This window comes from Polypterus senegalus, chromosome 2 (genome assembly GCF_016835505.1).
Source record: "Polypterus senegalus isolate Bchr_013 chromosome 2, ASM1683550v1, whole genome shotgun sequence".
Taxonomy (NCBI): domain Eukaryota; kingdom Metazoa; phylum Chordata; class Cladistia; order Polypteriformes; family Polypteridae; genus Polypterus; species Polypterus senegalus.
Genome location: NC_053155.1, coordinates 55,338,137 through 55,359,709, shown reverse-complemented (window position 1 = coordinate 55,359,709; position 21,573 = coordinate 55,338,137). Strand labels below are relative to the sequence as shown.

At 37.0% G+C, this 21,573-nt stretch overlaps 1 protein-coding gene across 1 annotated transcript in view; it reads right to left on the bottom strand.

Moving 5' to 3' along the window:
• Positions 1–21,132, bottom strand: part of spag17 (sperm associated antigen 17) — a 164,571-nt gene extending 143,439 nt beyond the window's left edge. The window contains exons 1-5 of the mRNA XM_039743723.1: positions 20,819–21,132; positions 18,245–18,385; positions 15,806–15,868; positions 11,444–11,575; positions 6,804–6,975 (exon numbers count right to left, since the gene is read on the bottom strand). Coding sequence (XP_039599657.1) covers positions 6,804–6,975; positions 11,444–11,575; positions 15,806–15,868; positions 18,245–18,385; positions 20,819–20,908 — 598 coding nt within the window. The 5' untranslated portion in view covers positions 20,909–21,132. The remainder of the gene's footprint in view (positions 1–6,803; positions 6,976–11,443; positions 11,576–15,805; positions 15,869–18,244; positions 18,386–20,818) is intronic.
• Between the last annotated feature and the right edge of the window lie 441 nt (positions 21,133–21,573).

Sequence of the window (21,573 nt, the reverse complement as noted above, 5' to 3'; positions counted from 1 at the left end):
GATAGATAGAACAAACTTTATTTGTCCCCAAGGGGAAATTTGGCTTTTAAAGATCTGAACATACTCCAGAATGACCAAAAAGCAAGAATATTAAAAAGAAAGAAAACTTCTGACTTGGCTATCACAGTCATCATGAGGCATTATGCAGATGTATAGCCATTGGTATAAAGGAGCCCCAGCAGCATTTTTTGACACACTTCTGCTACATGATTCGTTGACTGAAAGTCATAAGTGTGCCAGAGTGTGGTTGTGTAACATTGTTCATAATGGCACTCATTTTTGTTTTAATTGTGTTCTTTTCTACTACCTCCAGGGGTTCTAGATTACATTCGGTAACTGAGCTTGCACTTTTAATTAGATTGTTGATTTGGTGAGCCTTTCTTGAAGTGATATTACCAGCCCAGCACATTATAGAATAGAAAATTATTCTGGCCATCACAGAGTTATAGGGGCTCTTTGGTACACTGAAAGGCAATAACCAGTTCCACGGTTTTGCTGATGTTAAGATGCAGACAATTCTGTTTGCACCAAGGAACAAAGTTCTCCACTTGGCTCCTATTCTCTGCCTCATCCCCTTTATTAATACACCCCATAAGTGCAGAATCATCTATGAATTTCTGCAAGTGACATGGCCTGGTGTTATATTAATAGTCTGAGGTGTACAGGGTGAAGAGAAAAGGAGGCAGGACTGTTCCTTGTGGTACTCCCAATGTTGCTTGCATTCATATCAGCAACACAGTCCTTGACTCTCACAAACAGCAATCTGGCCCATGGACAGTCCAATAGCCAGGACACCATAGGCTCATCCAAATGCATATCTGAGTTTATTTATTAACAGGAATGGCGGGATGATATTGAAGAAACTAGAGAAATAAACAAAAAAAAAATCTGCTCTGGTGATTAGATTAGTAACTTGTAGTTGGGTGGTTCATAGAGTCGGGTTTAACTTGTTAGAGGAATGATTTATTGTATTGTGGTGAAAAAAAATGCTTTAGGCACAATGCCAGAGAGTAAAGGATGCGAGTAAAGGATGCAAACTGTGTTTAATCTAGGTTCAGCGAGGAAACCAGGATTTTTTTTTTGTATACTAGGGGGCTTCCCCGCCTGCTTTACACGCCAACTGCTTTGCTGTAGTTGTGTTGTGAAGAGGAGGGCTGGGCTGAACGCACCACAAGGAGATGCAATCGCTCCTCCGACACCCCCTCTTAAATGGTGATACAATAGGAAACACATAGTTTTTTTTTTTTTACCTCCTCTTTGCTCGATCACCTGCTGGATTGCAGCTGCTGTTATTCTGTGTGATCTGCATTTCGCGCAGCACATTTTTGTCATATCACCTATGTCCATATATTCAATCTCTTTTTGCTTTTATTCAATATCGCAATTGAATTTTGATTCCGTGTTTGGAATTACATCGTGACAATGCAACGTATGACTTCCGCCATTGTCATTATTGCTTTGTTATTAAAATTCTTTAATTTGAAGAACTTTGACTCTCTTGGGCTTATTTTGGATTAGATGATGATTCAATAGCAAACTCTACAAGACACATGCACACACACACACACACACACACACACACACATACACACATATATATATTTGGACACATTTATCTTGACAAAGTGACAAGAAAAATCACAAACAGAATTTCCAGTCCCAGTTTAGCTTTGTCAAATACATTAACAATTGACATATATTGATACCACTTCATAAATTTAAGTCTACATGTATAATCTAATTTTAGAGAAAAGTTTATTTATAGTTGCTTTTCATTGTTAACTCCTTTGACCTCTTTGTAAATACAAAATAACAACTGCATTCAGTAGTGAGTAAAATGTGAATTAGTATTGTCTTATAAGTTGTTGTCAGGCAGGGTCTGGCAGAAAAGCCGTGCTCATATGTAGCAATTTAAGGTTACTGAAAGTCATTTTACTAAACAATCTGAAGTAGCCATCTCTGCAAAAGAAGGTTGCTGCCTGATTTCTAAGGATCTTTGGCAAACTAAATACCAGTTTTAAGTCAGCTGATAAGACAAGACTGTTCAAATTAGATAGGTGCTGCTATGGTGATTCACAGGAAGAGTGATACATGTCCAGATTCTCAGCAGTATATGCTTAGTCTACCCTACTTGCCCAAGAAGGGAGGTAGAGGCAGAGGAGTTGTTTTAATCTTAATCTTACTGAAATCACAGCAGGTCAACCTCATGATTAATATCTCTCATCAATCAAATAGATAGAACTTTATTTGTCCTCAGGGGAAATTTGTCTTTTCACAAAAGCTCTTTAAAAAAAATAGATACATAAATAGGTAGGTAAAAAAACAAAAAACAAACAAACGGTCTGAACACACACCAGAATGACTACGAGGCAAGAAAATTAAAATGAAAGAAAAGTTCAGACTTGGCAACTACAGTCACAGTATGGAACAAGGCAACTTGATACAGACAGAGAAATAGGTAAATCATTTTCTTCTTCTTTCAACTGCTCCATTAAGGGGTTCCAGGACCAGATCATCTTGTTCGATATCTTCCTGCCCTCTACATCTTACTCTGTCACACTCACCACCTCCTCTTAGGCTTTCCTCTTTTCCTCTTGTCTGACAGCTCTGTCTTTAACATTCTTCTCCCAATATATCCAGCATCTCTCCTCTGTACATGTCCAAACCAATCTGACTTATCTGGCTTTGTCTCAAAACCGTCCAACTTGAACTGACCCTCTAATCTACTGATTTCTAATCATATCCATTCTCATCACACCCAATGCAAATCTTAACATCTTTAACTCTGACAACTCCAGCTCTGTCTCCTACTTTCTGGTCAGTGCCACCGTCTCCACCCATATAACGTAGCTGGTCTCACTACTGTCTTGTAGATCTTCTCTTTCACTCTTACTGATAGCTGTCTGTAGCAAATCACTCCTGACACTCTTCTTCACCCACTCCACCCTCTCTTCCATACTCCCCGTTACTATGTACTGTAGATCCCAAGTATTTAAACTCATCCAACTTCACCAACTCTACTCCCTGCATCTTCATCATTCCTCTGATCTCCTCATTCACACACATGTATTCTGTCTTGGACCTACTGAACTTCATTCTAGGGCTGAAATTAATGATTATTTTGGTAGTTGACTAATCATTCAATTTATTTTTCAATTAGTCACGATTATTTCATGCCTGACTATTTTGATGCCTGAAACCTGTGGTTGCACATCCTGTTCTGGGCTCCAGTGCATGCCTTACCTCATCTGCTCACGTCTGTCAACCTGTGAATGTCACCCAGATGTCTCAGGATTAACACGATTAAAATTAATAATAATCAAATTAAAAGAACAACCAGTGAAACATATGAATTTGAAAATAATCAGATGTTTTTATATTAGTGTGACAATCACAATAAAAAAGAAATACATTAAACAATAAAAACTAAAGTGCATGTAGTTTTTAAACAAAAAAGTGTATTTAACTTAACCAAAAAATACATTGTTAAAACTGAAAAGTTTTTTATATTTTAGTAATAAATGACAAAATATGTAAACATAAACTAATGTATATAATGTGTAAAGCCTGAAGTGCAAAGATCAAATAAACACTTTCACAAAAGGTTCAAGGTCGATACAATAGCTTCCATGGTGCAGTGGTAGGAATTGCTGACTTATAAACAAGAGTCCCCCGGTTCAATCCTGACTGCCTCTTAAATTTACCGTTTTGAGTAGTGAATTGCTCTTACTGTTAATATAATACAATAAACACATACATTTGATTTGTGTCTATAACAGCCACTGTAAATGTATAGTACTTGTAAAAGTTACCATTTTTTTTTAACTTTTATTCTCTCAGTCACGATCACGATACATACTACCACACCCCAGAGATATGACGCTGTTACTTTTTATCTGAAACTGGGAATAACTGAATATGTTAGTGGTGTTTTGAGACAATCGAACTGGAAATTCTCTGATCTGGATGGATAAAAGCTGAAAGCTGAGACACAAATGCTGGCAAATCTGCCTTATTCGTATCTCGTCACTTGATTTTTTTATTCAATTTTATTGAGTGTTCCTGCTTATGCTGAATTAGTATGCACCTTATGGCCTGTGATGTCAAAGCCACACTGACAAAAAAACAGAGACATAGGTATATATGAGATTTGGAATTATTCATTTTATGACCTTATAGTACATTTTGGAAAACATTGTGGCACGGATGCAACATTATTCATATTCATTCGCGTACGTTCTTGCGGTTGTAATCAGTGACCGCACTTTTTTTTCCCCTGATCTTGCCCAGTCTGCACAGGACTCCAGGACATGCACAGGAAAGAATGTTCCTCTGCAAGGTGAGCTATGAACACTCTTCTTTTCTCAGTGGACCCGTACATGCCTTGCATATACATGTGCTTTGATCGCTGCCAGGTCAAGCTTGTTATAGCACAAGCAACTGGCCACCTGAGTGCTCAGCTAGCACTGAATAAGCTCACGCCTTCTGGTGTCAGTGCGCAGCACCAGGGAGAAAAGAAAAATAAAGAGACAAATAAATGTGACATTTTGAAGAAATCATTGTATGACCTGAATAGTACCAATCAGAAAACATCATCGCACTAATGCAATATTATTTGAAAACGAATAGATTGGGTGTAAATTTATACTTGTAAAAGTTAGCTTTATCACTTTTATTTTCTCAGTCTTGTTCATGTTCTCCCTCCCCTCCTGATCTGACCCTAACTAACTAACTAACAGAGTCAGCATAAATTCTGGCTAATAAATTAAAGAGACAGCGGCATCACATCTCCAGGATGCTTTTGTTTCAGATGCTCATGCATCATGAAGGTGCTGCTGTGAAAAGGAAGTTCCGCTTTGCATAATCTGCAATGCAGATAATAATAATTCTTTTTTGGTGAAGTGCTCCCACACTTTAGAAAGTTTCTGTCTCAATTTTTTTCCATCTCCTTCCCCCTCCTCTATCCAACTCGCCAGTGCAACCACGTTTATTTTCCACTACATTCTTCTTCTCCTCATACATTCTTCTTCGTTGGTAGGACTGTGTGTAGTCTTGACAAACAATAACAAACGATACTGCCCCCTGACATTCATGTAGTGCATTGCAGTTACAAAAACCAATGTGGTTCTTTGTGACTGGAGCCTCTGTTGAAGGTTCTGCTTATGACGCGTCGACAATAAAAATATCTCTGTTGACAATTTTTTTGTAGTCAACGTCATCAATGACGTCAACTAATTGATGCAGCCCTACTTCATTCTTCTCCTCTCTAGGGTATATCTCCACCTTACCAGGGTCTCCTCAACATGCTCCCTACTAATACTATATAGAAATTATAAGTAAATTTTAATAATAATAGTAATAATAATACATAGAGAAATAATGTAAATCTAATTATACAAATATCACAGTTTGCAAAGGTAGGCAAACTACTGACTCTTAACAGATGCCAGATTTATTCAACAATATACTGTGTGAGGTAGATTAATTATTTTTATTAGTTATATCAAATCACAGATAAAAGTCTGCAAATGTAAAGCATCCATCCATCATCCAACCCACCATATCCTAACACAGGGTCACGGGGGTCTGCTTGAGCCAATCCCAGCCAACACAGTGTGCAAGGCGGGAACAAACCCCACCGCAGGGCACACACACACTAGGGACAATTTCGGATCGCCAGTGCACCTAACCTGTATGTCTTTGGACTGTGGAAGAAAACCGGAGCACCCGGAGGAAACCCATGCAGACACACAGAGAACATGCGAACTCCACACACGGAAGACGCGGGAAGCGAACCCAGGTCTCCTAACTGCGAGGCAGCAGCGCTACCACTGTGCCACCGTGCTGCCCATTGTAAAGCATTGAAAACCTTAATCCATGTGATAACTAATGAGAACTGAATACTTTTTCAAGGCACCTACTTTTTAAATAAATGTTTATATTTTACACAATGAAATTACCTCATGACATAGTATATGTGATTGGGAAGTTCAGTGCTGGATTTTAGGCGTATATAAAGTCATGATATCAACTTCAGGTCCAGTCATGGCCTTTGCAGAGTTTGTATGTTCTCTTAATGTCTCTGTGGTGTTTTCCCTGGGAACTCCAGTTTCCCTCTCACATTCACAGAGAAGTTATGTGATAGTTTAATTGGTGACCCTAAATAGACCCATTGTGAATGAGTTAGTTAGTGCTTTGGAGTCCCATCCAGTTTGGTGTAACTGTAATGGAAAAAGTAGATTCATAAAATGAATAGATTATACAGTGGAAAAGGGAATTAACATTAGGATAGAGGGTGTATTTTTTTTTTTTGGCCAAACAAAATACGATACAAATCAATAATTATTTAATGGAAGTTTCCTTTAGTCTTCTCTTGTGTAAGCTAAAAATCAGAGGATCTGTGTGATACTAGTAATAAAAACACTTTTAATTTTATGAAAATCATTTAAAGTAGGGATGATATATAACCTTAAATAACTTAAAACAGATAACATTTGTATTTTAACTAAACGCTTTAAGTATTTAGAGGAAGTGTAATTCAATTACCATTTTCAACAGGGCTTATTCATTATTTTAAACAATCCCACTCCAGATATACATTTTAAAATATATAAATATATATATTATTTTTGCTAAACAAGGAGCTGATAGAAAGAATAAAATGCAATGCCTATTCCTGAATGATGTGCTGAATTTTGTAACATTCTGTGGTTAAAATTCACCTAGAAAAATAAATAAATGAAGGGATTCTGTGAAACACCACAGACCACAAGTCAAACAGAAGTATTTCTTGACGGCCTCACCTATAAATTGGCTGATTTCATCAACCTCCCCTCTTCTTTTCAGTTTCGTATCCTTTTTAGCTACTGGTGGCTCTGAACTCTTCTTTCCTTTGTCAGGTTTTCCAGCCGATTTACCGCGGGCTTTATCTTTAGCTGGATCTACAGATTTTGCTTTGGCTTTGTCATCTGCAGCCTAAACAAAAATAGGTAATTCAGGTCAGCGTAGCTGTTAACACATTATTACACATTAAAATTATAAAGTTAACTTTAGTAGAATTGGAAACATTACTAATTACTAATAAATAAAACATTTCTTATATCAATCTATTTCATTAACATTTTGTAAACAAGACGTGGTGTTCTGGAGCTGTCCAGTCCTCAAACTCAGAATAATGCCCAATGACCAAAAGAAAATTTATTTGGAAATAGACAATGGGAAGGGATACATAGGGAGAAAATCAAAAAACAAAGTAAAAGAATAAACACAACAAACAATTGAAGCCACTCTGGGATTTCTTCATATAGTTTGGTATCTCTGACTATCTCTGGGGTGACTTGTCTGCAACTTTGTATTGTACCAAACTCTTAGAACTCTACCTTGACCTTTTATTTTCATTTTATCATCTCTGTCTCCCTCATGCCTCTCTTCCTTCCACTAGCTGAGTGCTTGTCCTTCCAATAACCTTAACTCCTTTTACTGGCCCCAGGTGTTCCTGTAGCCCTGTGCCAAAATTGAGCCTTAAAGAACCAGGCACCCCCTGCCATGTAGCACATGTTTCCTACAAATCTAATCCCAACCAGATACTTCTCTCCACTGTTAATTTCAATTTTTCTGATAATTTGCATTTATTTACAACTGGACAAACAATTGGAGCAAGAACATATCCTAACCACATTCATTGCAAAGTGGGAACCAACACTGTTGGGACACACACATTTACACTCACTCATACTTGCAAATTACCATGCATATCTTTGTAAGAAAATACTAGAGTACCTATGTAGACAATGGATGCATCTGAACAACAAACTGAATTAGATGGACAACACAGACATGCTTTACTATAAGGGTCAGAAAGGGCTGTTATTGTTTTTAAAGGGTCAAGTCCTTTAATGTACAGTATGTGACAAGTTGTGTGAATTACCTACCAGTCTAATTTGCTAGTGTACTATGCTGTGATGTGCTCATCTGGGGGAATAGCACCAGCTTAATAAATGTTAGACATTTGAATAATCTGCCTGCAATAAAAAAACCTGAACCTGAACTTACTGGTTAGAAAATACTTAGTGGTAGAAAATAAGATCATAATAAAATTAAAGTCATCATAACTAATATTATCTATACTCTCCATGACCTATTGTCTTGGGACAGCATTACTCACAAAGCCTTTATATTTAATGTTGATACTGAAGAAAGTGTATTTCCATTTGTGGATAAATAAGTAAACAAACAAACAAACACAAAACACCTATCTATGATTATACACTCCCCATCTATCAGTCTTTCAAGGAAAAGGTAGACTCTATAGAGATATTAAGAAAGACACATAATAATAATATTTTAAAATGTATATATGTCTCACGTCAATGGCTAGCAAAAGGGAGAAAGGTTTTTCAATCATCCAGTAAAATTGGAAATACTCAATAAGTTAATTACATTTAAGAAAACATTGTAAATAATCAAAAGCCAGGTGAAATTATTACAAAAATTTCCAACCTGTTCGTCCAAGCTAATAAAGATCATACATTTTTTGTGTTAACATGCCTTTATACACTTTTACAGTCTGCTAGCTAAAATGAGGATTTAAATCTCTGCTGAAGTTTACACAGTGAATACACGAATGGCTGTCATTCAGGCTCAAGAATCTACCAGCTATTCATATTTTGATACAACCACAAGACCACCCGGCCTCAAATCTTACAGAATCTGTTTATTTAATCTGCAAGTAGAGCACAGAATCAACCATTCAGCAGTAAGTCACCAATGCCTTACTTTACATCAATATAGGTGTGGATCTTAGATTTGCTGTATTTTTAATACAGTAGACTTTAACAATGGAAAAAGTTTAATTTTATGCTGTGCTGCAGGTTGTTAATTATTCTTTAATTTTCATTTCTGTTTTGAATAGTACTGTAACTCCATTACATAATGTCAAAACAAACCAGTCTGAGAGATGGGGGGCTCACACAAGCTGTGGCTTATTGGTACCTATCTATATACCTGTTTTGCAACCATTTGTATACATCAGTCAATATTGACAGGAACTCTCTTCAACTTATTGAATAGTTCATTTTAAATGCTCCTCTTGCTACTGCTGTACCACAGAGCAGTCAGTTTTTCAGTGGATACTCAGTTGGCTCTGAAAATGGTAGAGTGTGGTTTTGTGGTTTTTGAACAATTGACTGTGAACGAATTTCTTGTGGTAGAGATGAATCAGTAACAGACATTCATAGGTCTTTAAAAGTGTTTCCACTTTGTTGGAGGAGTCAAAAATACAATCCATAGGAAAAGGTTTGTGTGTGAACACGAGATTAGTGAAGAACTAAAGGGGTGGCAGCAACTGCAGGATTTAGACCAGCACAGGAAGGAGGCACATGTTCTTGATTCTTGATGGCACAAGGCTGCTGCATTTGACATAGACTATGCTAAATACAATACAATAAAATTTATTTTTGTATAGCCCAGAATCACACAAGGAGTGCCCCAATAGGCCTTAACAGGCCCTGTTTTCCGACAGCCCCCAAGCCTTGACTCTATAAGAAGACAAGAAAAAATTCCCAAAAAAACCCTTGTAAGGAATAAATGGAAGAAATCTTGGGAAAGGCAATTCAGAGAGAAACCCCTTTCTAGGCAGGATGGCGTGCAGTGGGTGTCAAAAAAAAGGGGTAAATACAATACAACACACAGAACGGAACACAAGTAATCCTCACTACAATAATACAATAGTAATAGTGCAAGTACAGAGCAAAATGCAAGAGTAGATTATATCACATAATAGGATTCTGATTTGTTCAGAGTCCTAGAGACCTTGGCCATCAAGCTGTTTCACTGGCCATTCCACAGCTGAATCAGTGTTGTGCTGGCCAAACTGATGAAAGAACCTTTCTACCCCATTCCAGTGCTCCCCTGTCAAAGATGACTTTTCCTTAGGCAGGCAAACAACTTGCCATTAGGCTGAAAGAGGATGAGTATAGCAAATACATCTAATAATCCTACGAGTATAGTCAATCAGTTCTATAACAAATTATTAGACCTAAAAAAATTGTTTTGCAGACTTTTCTGGACAAAACTAATACATTCAAAATGACATGGCTATGTAAGTTATAATACCTGGTACAATACTACAGAATTTTTACTCCTATGGATGTTATGACTGACCACTTGAGTTTAGTTTGAAGCTTCTCTGCAAAGTAGGCTATTATGAAGAAGATGAATTTGTGTTAGGTGTTTTTGCTTTTTTTGTTTCATTTTTAACAGTATTACTTGCCTTTTAAGGTTTCATTTTTTATTATTATTTTAGTGACATCACCAAGAATTTTTTAGAGGCTCTGCCCTTTTGTGTGATCACTCTGATATTTATTGTCTGCTAAGTAAGTGATTTACACACCAGGGCAACCATGATATATACAATGGTCTTTTGAATTAAGCAAGTATTCAAACCTTAGTAAAATTTAAATTAAGGAAGACTTACAATAGACCAGCACTGTAGTAAACTATAACATTCTTGGAATACTCTATGTTCTGACTTAACCAAGCAGCATTTGTATGATATATTTATTACTGGGGAGTAATAAGCTTGATTTTAGAAACTAAAATAGAAAAGATAACAATGAATATATTTTGAGATGGTGTCCATCTGTTTAGAGATTCCTGAAGGGAAGAACACTACTAGAACGGCATAGGGCTGGACTTAGTCTGAATTCAAGAGAGGGATAAAGTGAGAGAAAGAGAGGGAGAAAGTGAGAGAAAGAGAGAGAAAGACAGTGAGCGAGAGAGCGAGTGAGATAGAGAGAAAGCACCACAGGCAGCAAAACACATCTGACTTATGACTGTGTAGGAGCTGCTTGGGGCAGTATGTCTTGTATACTGTATACAGGCACAAAAACCAATGTGTTGGATACCTGACCCTCTAAATAAAAAGAGAGTAAGGCTGGGGAGGATACATACTCAGTCTCAAAAGGGAAAATATGGGACCATTCTGATCCTTTGCTATCTGAAGAGTTGCCATCAGTTGGTGTTCTCTTTAAGGGCCACTGGAGGTTTACAGAGTTTAGAACACCAGAAAATGCTACAATGAGTTTGTCCCTGGTATCTCTGCAATAAATATAGAGTGAGCTCTTACCCTGGAAATGATTTCAGGGCTTGAATGGAAGAAACCCCAAGATGCGATTTAAAATCTAGTACTTGTACGAAGTGTCTTGGGACAGAGAAAAAGTGGGGTATTCACACTACTGGCTGAAGGAAGAGAGGCCAGGATCAGAAGACAGAAAAAGACTGATTGGAGGTAAAGGGGGTGCTTTGTGTAGTACTGTGAATGGAACACAGGCAAGCAACCCACTAGCCAGACAGTGTCCATGATCTGCTTAGCTAAACATTAGGTTAAGGTAGCAAGGCAAAATCACTGCAAAAAAAACTCCAATAGTATTAGAATTTTCCTTACTTTCCTTTCCGCTTCTCTCCTTATCTGGTCTTTTTGTTTTACTATGAACAGCAAGAACTTTAGCAGCTTTCCAATCAAGGTGAGTGGCAGTTCCTCTCCAGTGGCTAGGATGGCTTGGGCTGATTCAGTTACCTTTTAAAACAGAAAAGACATTTTATACTATGTGCCCATAATTACAGCATTAAAACACTAACAAGTAACATTTAGAACACACACTTTAAAAATGGGTGCCACATAAGACTTTGAGTGGCCCTGAATATATAGTGTAGACAAGTAACACATAAGACTCAATGTCTTATAAAAAGAATTTTGCATTTCCATTTGTTTTAGGCAGATTTTCTGAGTGCCAAGTATTATCTGAACCTTTTGAACATTTACTGCCCTGAATCAATTACCAAGAACACAGTAGAAGGGATTTATACTACCCACACATCAAGTACTGTTTTGTTAAGCTTGTATGGTAGTTTGACCTACCCTGAATTGGCTGAGAACAAAAAAGAGGATTGATGTGCTTTTTTTAAATAACTTATGCTCTCAGTATCTCTTCCTTGTGAGAGATCCCTAAAAAGATTACCTACAAATACCATTCTTTAAGGGAGCCCTGCCAACTGCCCTTCTAGAACTTCCATGCCATACATATACACAGTCATAGTGCAAGAAAATTGACAAAAGACACAGATATTACATCAATGAAAGACAGGAAGAAATACTTCCACAATGTGATAACAACATTAGGAAAGATGGTGAAAGAGCATGAAAGACAGAGAAACTAAATGGCAGAATAGCGACTGGTTTAAATTAGATATGCAACCCAGAGTCATAATGGGGAAAAATTAAAAAAAAATCTTATTTATTAGTGCACTCCCTAAAAGTCATAAATATTGAAGCACTAAAGAGTATATTACAAAAGCATAACAACACTTCTCAATGAATTACAATGAAGTCAGAAAATTGTATATTGTTTTACAAAAAGGGTTGGTTTAAAGCTGAAGCCACGGAAAACATTGCTTTGTTATCCTGTCACCATTACAGCATAAATGATTCTTATGAAATGTACTCTATTCATTTACTAAGCCTAATTAATCTAAATTTAGTGGTCATGCAGAGCCACAATATCTTATGAAAACATTGGGTGCAAGCCAAGCTACAACCCAAGAATTGTAATCACTCCATTGCAGAGCACAATCACTCATACATGGACAATCTAAAGTTAATAGTACCAGTTAATGTAAGATGCATGTCTATCAGTTACCTTGGATAAAGGAAAGACAAAAATATAATAGTACATTTTTACCTTAAGATATCAAAGTACTATACAGTATATGCAATCTTTTACTGGCTTAGGCACCTCTCTGGCCATTATCATTACTGCCTTAATAATGGTAAACTGAGGAATGACAGTTTAGAGTGCACTTTTAAAGAACTGGGTAGAGTACTGATAAAAATAATTTCATTTATCAAACTCACCCAAAATCAAACTCTATTGGTCTTGGGCAGTAAAACTTGATGATTTCCTTTTTATATTATACTAGGGAGTTCGCCCCCTGCTCGCTTTGCTTGCCAACCCCCCAGCCTGCACTACGCGCCAGCCACTTTGTGACTCTGGTTAAATCTCTTGGAACAAAGACTCGTCTCATGGGATGTGAGTTCTTGATATTATTTAGTTTAAAATTTAAAAATGTAATAAGAATCTGAAAATCTAACAACATCACTTTAAAGTTTGATAAATTCTGAAAAGAATGATACCAAACATATATATGTAGATTTTAAAATAAGCCTGATTTAAAGCGTGACAAAAAACATGACATAAAAATGTCACAAAATCATTGCACAAAATTGTTGCACTTTTAGGCTTAGAATTAAATATACCGATATATAGAGGAGATATCACATAAGCATGTCATTAACACACGCATATTTGCAAACTGTGCATTTTTTAACTTCCGGTTGCTGATACCAATGTACAGGACATGAAAAGAATTACAGTATGTAATGCTAAAAAACACATTTTATTCTACATCATCAATCCATTCTTTCATTTCTGTAACCTTCTTTTAAACATTGCAGAGTCAAGGGAAGAAGGAAGGATCCAACCCTACTAGCTTCTTGTACAAAGTAGTTACCATTCCATCTCAGCACACCATTCCATCAGAAGACTTCCATCATGTTCATAGCTGCACTCGACCAATTTAATGTCAGTAATTAACCCCAGCCACACACCTTTGGAATGTGGCAAGGAAGAATAGAACCCAGAAAAAACTCACAGATGAATGTACAAACTCCACAAAGGCAGTAACTGGACTGGTAATTGAACCTAAATTCCTGGAAGAGTGAGGCATCAGGTCTGACCACTTTGCCACCCCTTACAGCATAAAGACAACTCTAAAGCCTCATATTACAACATTCTGGACAGTACCAGGGCTTTCATAATCCTTCAAAGAAATTGCCTCCATTTCTGAAAGTGTTCATTTTAGCACAGATGTAGAAAATAAACACGGCCTATGAAATATACAGCTGTCCACATGTGTATCTGACTTTTTTATTATAATGTTTTATGGCTTGTTGGCACTAGATTTTATTACCACTCAGTGACACCTGGGATCTTTCCTCTTGAGAGCCGTTAACTTGGCTGATATTATGAAAACTCATTTTAAACTTATTTAATTCTTTTTACCACTAGTAAAGAGTGGCTTGCCAGTGTTGGAGGTCATTTTTTCTTTTATTCTGTATGAACTGTTCTATTTTTCCTTCATCCGTAATCTTAAAGAAAAATATAATATTTATAAGAGAGACACAAATTAGGTGTGAATAAAACCTATGACATGATTTTTTTTCTTAGAAATATTATTATTTTCATATGGCATTTGCTATACAGTATATGATAATGATTCATGAAACATGTAAGACCAATGTTTTTACAGCAGTGAGTTTCAGGCTGGCAAAAGACTGTAAGGTTTAACAGGACCATGAAAATGGCAGAGGGCAGGATAAGGGCACAAAACTGCCTACAGGAAGAGTAACACACACTGGAAATCTGAGAGGCACTAATGTGGGTAAATAGATGTTGCCAAGGATGATAAGCTTTAAAAGTAGAGGTTGGCCCATAAAAGGGAACTGATTTCAGAGAAAGGCTCTAGTAGCGAGTAAGTAAGTTTTGAGTCAGATTTTGTTCTTGTCAATGGACAACAGAAAAACAAAAACCTTTCATTAGTATCTCACTCTATAAAAATAAATAGTAGGGATTCAGAGTAATCTGGGATTGCCAGTAGTATCAAGATGGAAAGGTATTTTGATGAGCATCCACTGAATCTGAATCTGTGGATGGTTTGAAAGTAATACTATGACCGAGATTAAATTATCTAAATCTGTCAGTGGTCATTGAGACTACATTATTTAGTGTGAAGGCTCATGGGCGAGTAGAAAGGGTTATCAAAATTACCCTTAGAATGCAGAGGTCAGGATGTGCAGTGAAAAAGGGATGCTGTGAAAACAGGTCCCAGACAAACCTTAAGGGAACCAATTAGTACTTGTTCCTATAATGGTAGTAAGCAAAAGGGAAGGATTTTTAATGCCTGGCCTTCAAGTCTTTGAGACTACTACTCAGACATTGGAGGTCCAGATGGGAAAAGAAATGGGAGTACAGAGTGAAGCAAGCTCTCCCATAATATGGGAGTTAAGATAGCTCTCCCTGCTACAAAAAGGTGTCATCCTACTCAGAACTTGTTGGTCCTTGTTTGGTACTGCCCCATGGTGTAGTAAAGGCAACAGAGATGGCCAAAGGCCACTCTTTAATAAATAGAGGATCCCAAGCCATCCCATTGTTGGCACAGGAAAATGAGGAGCCCAGTTAAACATAATAAATTACCCAACAGTGGGCAGATCATCAATCCTAAGACCTGATTGATATCACCTGAACTGAGATCTTCCCCAATCCTCACCATGTTGGCTTAAGGAAAACAAGAGCAAACTGAAGAGCAAGATACCAAATGAGGGGAACACCTTAGAATTTCTCCTCTGCTTCAATAAGAAAAATGGAAAACCCACTGAATGTTGAGACTGTTGAGTCCCAAGAGATAGGATATCATTGGAGGCACCATCCTTTTCAGCTGTCCAACAGGTCCTGCTTCATAAATGTTAAGCCACAGCCACTACAGACATGAGGCTGTGGAAAGTGTCTACTGCACCCACTAATCATGCATTGTGTCTGGGGTTCAGTGGTACCCCCTTGTGGTCACAATGTATATGATATACAGTATATTTATATGAAAAATAATAGTATATTCAACAAAGGTTAAGAAATTTCTCAATTTTGCCTGATTCCACTTTAATAGATTAAAAACATTATAAAAAGTAAAAACATACCTCATAGTACAGTGGCATATCTTTAGCAGGTTTCTTTGCTTTTGAAGATCCAAGTTCACTTATCTGAAAATGATTTTATAATAATAAACAAAATAAGACACACTCAGATTATTTTCATTTACAGTCATGTGAAAAAGTTTGGGAACCCCTCTCAGTCTATAATAATTTTTTACTATAAATAATAATTTACTCTATTTTCAACAAAAAACATAACAATGGTATGTCTTTCATTTCCTGGGAACATCTGAGTATTGGGGTGTTTTCTGAACAAAGATTTTTAATGAAGCAGTATTTAGTGAAAAATGTGAAAAACTGGCTGTGCAAAAATTTGGGTACCCTTGTCATTTTGCTGATTTGAATACATGTAACTGCTCAATACTGAATACTTGCAACAGCAAATTGGTTGGATTAGCTTCTTAAGCCTTGAACTTCATAGACAGGTGTGTCCACTCATGAGAAAAGGTATTTAAGGTGGTCAATTGCAAGCTGTGTTTCCCTTTCACTCTCCTCTGAAGAATGACAGCATGGGATCCTCAAAGCAACTCTCAAAAGATCTGAAAATAAAGATTGTTCAGTATCATGGTTTAGGGGAAGACTACAAAAAGCTATCTGAGAGGTTTAAACTGTCAGTTTCAACTGTAAGGAATGGAATCAGGAAATGGAAGGCCACAGGCACAGTTGCTGTTAAACCCAGGTCTGGCAGGCCAAGAAAAATACAGGAGTGACATATGCACAGGATTGTGAGAATGGTTACAGACAACCCACAGATCACCTCCAAAGACCTGCAAGAACATCTTGCTGCAGATGGTGTATCTGTACATCGTTCTACAATTCAGCGCAATTTGCACAAAGAACATCTGTATGGCAAGGTGATGAGAAAGAAGCCCTTTCTGCACTCACGCCACAAACAGAGTCGCTTGTTGTTTGCAAATGCTCATTTAGATAAGCAAAGATTCCTTTTGGAACAAAGTGCTTTGGACTGATGAGACAAAAATGAAGTTATTTGGTCATAACAAAAAGTGCTTTGCATGGCGTAAGAAGAACACCGTATTCCAAGAAAAACACCTGCTACCTACTGTCAAATTTGGTGGAGGTTCCATCATGCTGTGGGGCTGTGTGGCTAGTTCAAGGACTGGGGGCCCTTGTTAAAGTCGAGGGTCAGATGAATTCAACCTAATATCAACAAATTCTTCAGGATAATGTTCAAGCATCAGTCACAAAGTTGAAGTTGAAGATGGTTCGAAATCTACAAAGGCATTCATGAAGAGGGAGAAGCACAATGTTCTGGAATGGCCGTCACAGTCCCCTGACTTGAATATCATCAAAAATCTATGGGATGATTTGAAGCAGGTTGTCCATGCTCGGCAGCCATCAAATTTAACTGAACTGGAGAGATTTTGTATGGAAGAATGGCCAAAAATACCTCCATCCAGAATCCAGACACTCATCAAAGGCTATAGGAGTCATCTAGGGGCTGTTATATTTGCAAAAGGCTCAACTAAGCATTGATGTAATATCTCTGTTGGGGTGCCAAAATTTATGCACCTGTCTAATTTTATTATGATGCTTATTGCATATTTTCTGTTAATCCAATAAACTTAATGTCACTGCAGAAATACTACTGTTTGCATAAGGAATGTCATACTGTATATTAAAATGAAGTTGCTGCTTTAAAAGCTCAGCCAATGATAAACAAAAATCCAAAGAATAAAGAGGGGTTCCCAAATATATATATATATATATATATATATATATATATATATAAAATAGTGATGGGCGGCCTCAGCCATTACCTGGCTTGGGGAGAGAGCATCTGCAGGGCACTACCTCACCTGGGACACTAGAGGGCAGCCCTCCTGAGCAGCTGTTGCAACACAGATTCACGCAGGGCATGCCGGGACTTGGACTTTGATAAAGCCCTGTTGGGTTCCATGGGGGCTGCCAGGGGGAGCTGCAGAGCTATTCAATGGATTTCCACCACACCCGGGAGTGATTCATGGTAATCCTGATGAACCACCTGGAGCAATCCCAGGTGCTGAATAAAAGGAGCCGCCTCACTCCATTCGGAAAGGCAGTGTCAGGAGGAAATGGACAAAGCTTGCTGGGTGAGGAATGGAGGTGGCAGAGAAAGAAAGAAGGAACAAGAGGGCTGAACATTGTGAGCTTTGTGTTTGATGTACTGTATTGAGACAGGGAGCAAAGGAATAGCAGTCCTCTGAGAAATAAACGCGTGTTGCTTTGGACCTGAGCCTCTGTGCATATGCCTGCATGTCCCAAATCAGCATTCACATATTGTAAGCTATAGTGTACTACTGCTTTATTTCACTGTCTTTAGTACATGATTTAATTATCCTATATGTATATAGTATGCATTTTAAGACCTACACTTTCTCAAAACAAAAATAAATGTGCATATGAAAAAATTGACAACTCTCTTACCTTTTGCATCATGTCATTCCATGTTATCACACTAAACAGTTTCCTCAAAGGCTGCTGAACAGCAGATACAAGAGCTTTAATGTTAGTATCATCAAGAACATTTGCTCCAACAACAAATGAGATATCAGCCTTCCAAAACTCCTAAAAAAGATGCATTACAAATGATGAAATTCCTGTATAGTATGTGATACACACACACACTAGAATATGTGCATTTACAGTGTATACTAAGTATAAACACATACATTTTCCACACATATATAAAGTCAAGACAAAAGGTATATCTAAAGCAACTTTTACAAAACTTTGTTAATATGTCATTTTTATATTAAACATGTTCATTCAAAACAAGAAAATAAAAATTGAAAATACAGTACAGATCATGAAACGTTGAGATGAATGAATTAAAACACAAGATGGCAGTGTGACTTCATAAAATGAGGTGTTAAAATAGAAGCACTTAAATGATGAATTAGAAAGTGTCTCTGTACCAAATTTTAAATATATTTATTCAACTTACAGCTTTATCCAATGCAACTAAAGTAAGTACAATTGTTTCCATTTTTCCATGCCTAGTCCTGTGGCAGGCTCAGTTGAAGACAGAGTCAGTTGTGAAGATCAAGCTGGCAAATCTGTGGCTGTCTTTCTTTCCTTAGCCACTAAAGTGCACCCCCCTGCATACGTCAAGTACAGTAAACTTGACCAACCTGTTCACACGTTATGAATCTGCTTCATCCATTACAGGATTTCATTGCGCCAGATTTAGTCCCAGCAGTGACATGTGGAAGGACGTCCATGGCATGGCACATTCACCTTCACTCATACAGTACCAAGGGACAGTTTTAGAGTCAGAACTCTACCTACACAGTTGACCTTCAAAGATTCTGTTCAATCTTCATTATATGTTGTATGCAGATGAATGCTTAGCTTTACTTGTGATTCATAAGTAAACAACCTCAATGTTAGATAGTGTCTTTTTTATGATGGACACCATCCTAAAGTCCTTTACACCCATGCTCAAGGCATATATAATATTATTGTTCCCAAATTTATTTTTAAGCACAGGCAGGTCAAGTGACTTTCACAGAGTTAAAGATGCAGCCTGTAGTGATTTGTGAATCTTGATGTTTAAAGTCAAATACCTCAGTAACTAGATTCACACAATGTTTAAATATGACAATGGTATGACACCAGTGGAGTTCTTTTGAAACCTGACACTTCCTGTGAGGAACAGTACTCTGATAACTTTCTAATCTCGGGAAAGTTTAAAAAGACTGACGCTGATTTTCATTAAATGGTCCTTTCTCAAGCTAAATGTGAGAAAACAAAAACAAAAAACAGTCATATAGATAAGAGAAAAAAACACTATTCTCATCTAATCAGATAAAATCTTCCATGTTACCTCCTATACTTTACAGATATTCTATGTTCTTATTTTCCATGTTTTTCCTTTGGTCTGATCTGTCTTCTTAGAGATACAATATGTGTGCTCAAGAGAAAATAAGCTGGAAGCATGAAGTATGATTAAAGCAGCAGGCTATTGGGGTTGATCAAATGTCTGTGAAGCACCTGTATGCAGTCTGTATCCTTAATAACACCAGTGTCATCTGCACTATAAATTACATTTTAGTAAGCTGAAAAATTGCAAAGCAAAATAAGAACAAAATGAAATATGTGAAAACTTGTACCTTCAGCAATAATGAAATTTAAGGAGACATTGTATATTAACAAGAACTGTAATGCAGTAGGTCAGCTTTTTTGCTTTAATTCCACCATTTTCCCTTTTTACTTAATATTTTTGCTGTTCATTTGATTCTTGGTGAATCACTGTATTAATAACATAATAATAAGTTATTTACAGTATCAGTCTGGAACAGTAGAAAGTAATGCAGTGATGATTGTTGCTGACTTACAGATCCAAATAACTAGGTTCTAATTCTGGCCTGAAACAGGAATTGTTAAATTTTCACATTGGCGTTCCCTTGTCTCCCTCCCCTAAAAGTACATCTGACTGTACACTGACATTGGCCAGAGTGTACCAGTCAAGTGACGGATGGCTCACTCACACTTAGTTCCTCCTTATTAGCACCTATTGGTACACCTCTCTACAAATCTGTATTACAGTAGAAAAAGAAGTAATGCCTTATCAAAGATAAATATGGTAATTGCTAATGTAAAAGTTCAACTAAGAAAAAGTATATGTTGTAAAAAAAGATATTAACGTTTAAGTTAACATCATAAAGTACTTTGAATTACGGAAGTTTATTCTTTTTGCAGATGTTGATAAATTTGAATGACTACATGACCTAATAATTTTACAGACCTTGTTCACAACTGTATGAAGTAGCTTTGCGTTTCAGTTAGAAACGCGGGTGTCAAATGATGAGTAAAAGCTATAATGCCAGCATTTTATGTTCTGTTTTACAACTCAGCAGCACCCCGTCACTGTTTACATCATAATAGGTAGACAGATACCTTTCACTGTTAACACTTCGACAAGTTTTGAAGGCAGTAAGTTTACGTGTCCAGACAATGAAACATATAGTATGTCTATAGTTTCTTTTTCATGCTCACCTCCTCAAACGGAGCTGCAATGAGCGCAGGTTCCCAAGACGTCGCCCCGGCGGCCGCAGAGGACGCGGCACTTTTGGGTTTTTTTGGCATCCTCTTCGGTGGTTATTAGTAGATGCTAACTAACTAATAGCTTGGAGATATGTTTAAAGTGTTCGTAACCATTACAAAAAACATCGGGTAATGGCAAAAACAAAAATCCTTAAATGATAAAATAAAAACCTCACTATAAATTTAGTATGTATATGTTAGGTTGCAAACGACTCGTTCGGAAAGACTAAATTCCAAAGTTCGAAGCCGAGAAAATACCACAAGGACTCAGCCTTGACTTGCAGGATTGTGTCTAAGCGTTGCCTAGTAACAACAAGCTGCGCTCAAGAACGGCTTCCGGTCTTCGTGACACTAAGAGCATATATCAAAATAAAAGTCAACACGACGCACTAATTCGTTAAAATTTCAACCTGCAGTTTTCAAAAATAATAACAATGATGGTTATTAAAACATACATTGATATTATTAAATGGAACAATTATAAGTTGCATTAAATTCTGAAAGTGCATTTCAAACCATACATATATTAATACTTTACTATTAAGGTAGTAATTAAAGTGAGGAGTAAACTGGTTCGCGCTTTGCTATTTTCCATCAGCCCTGAGCGGCTTATTAGGTAAATATTACCGGTAAACGAATGATAATAATAATCAGCATTAAAATGCATTTAAATTTTAGCATGATATAGAGTTAGAGTGAAAATTGCT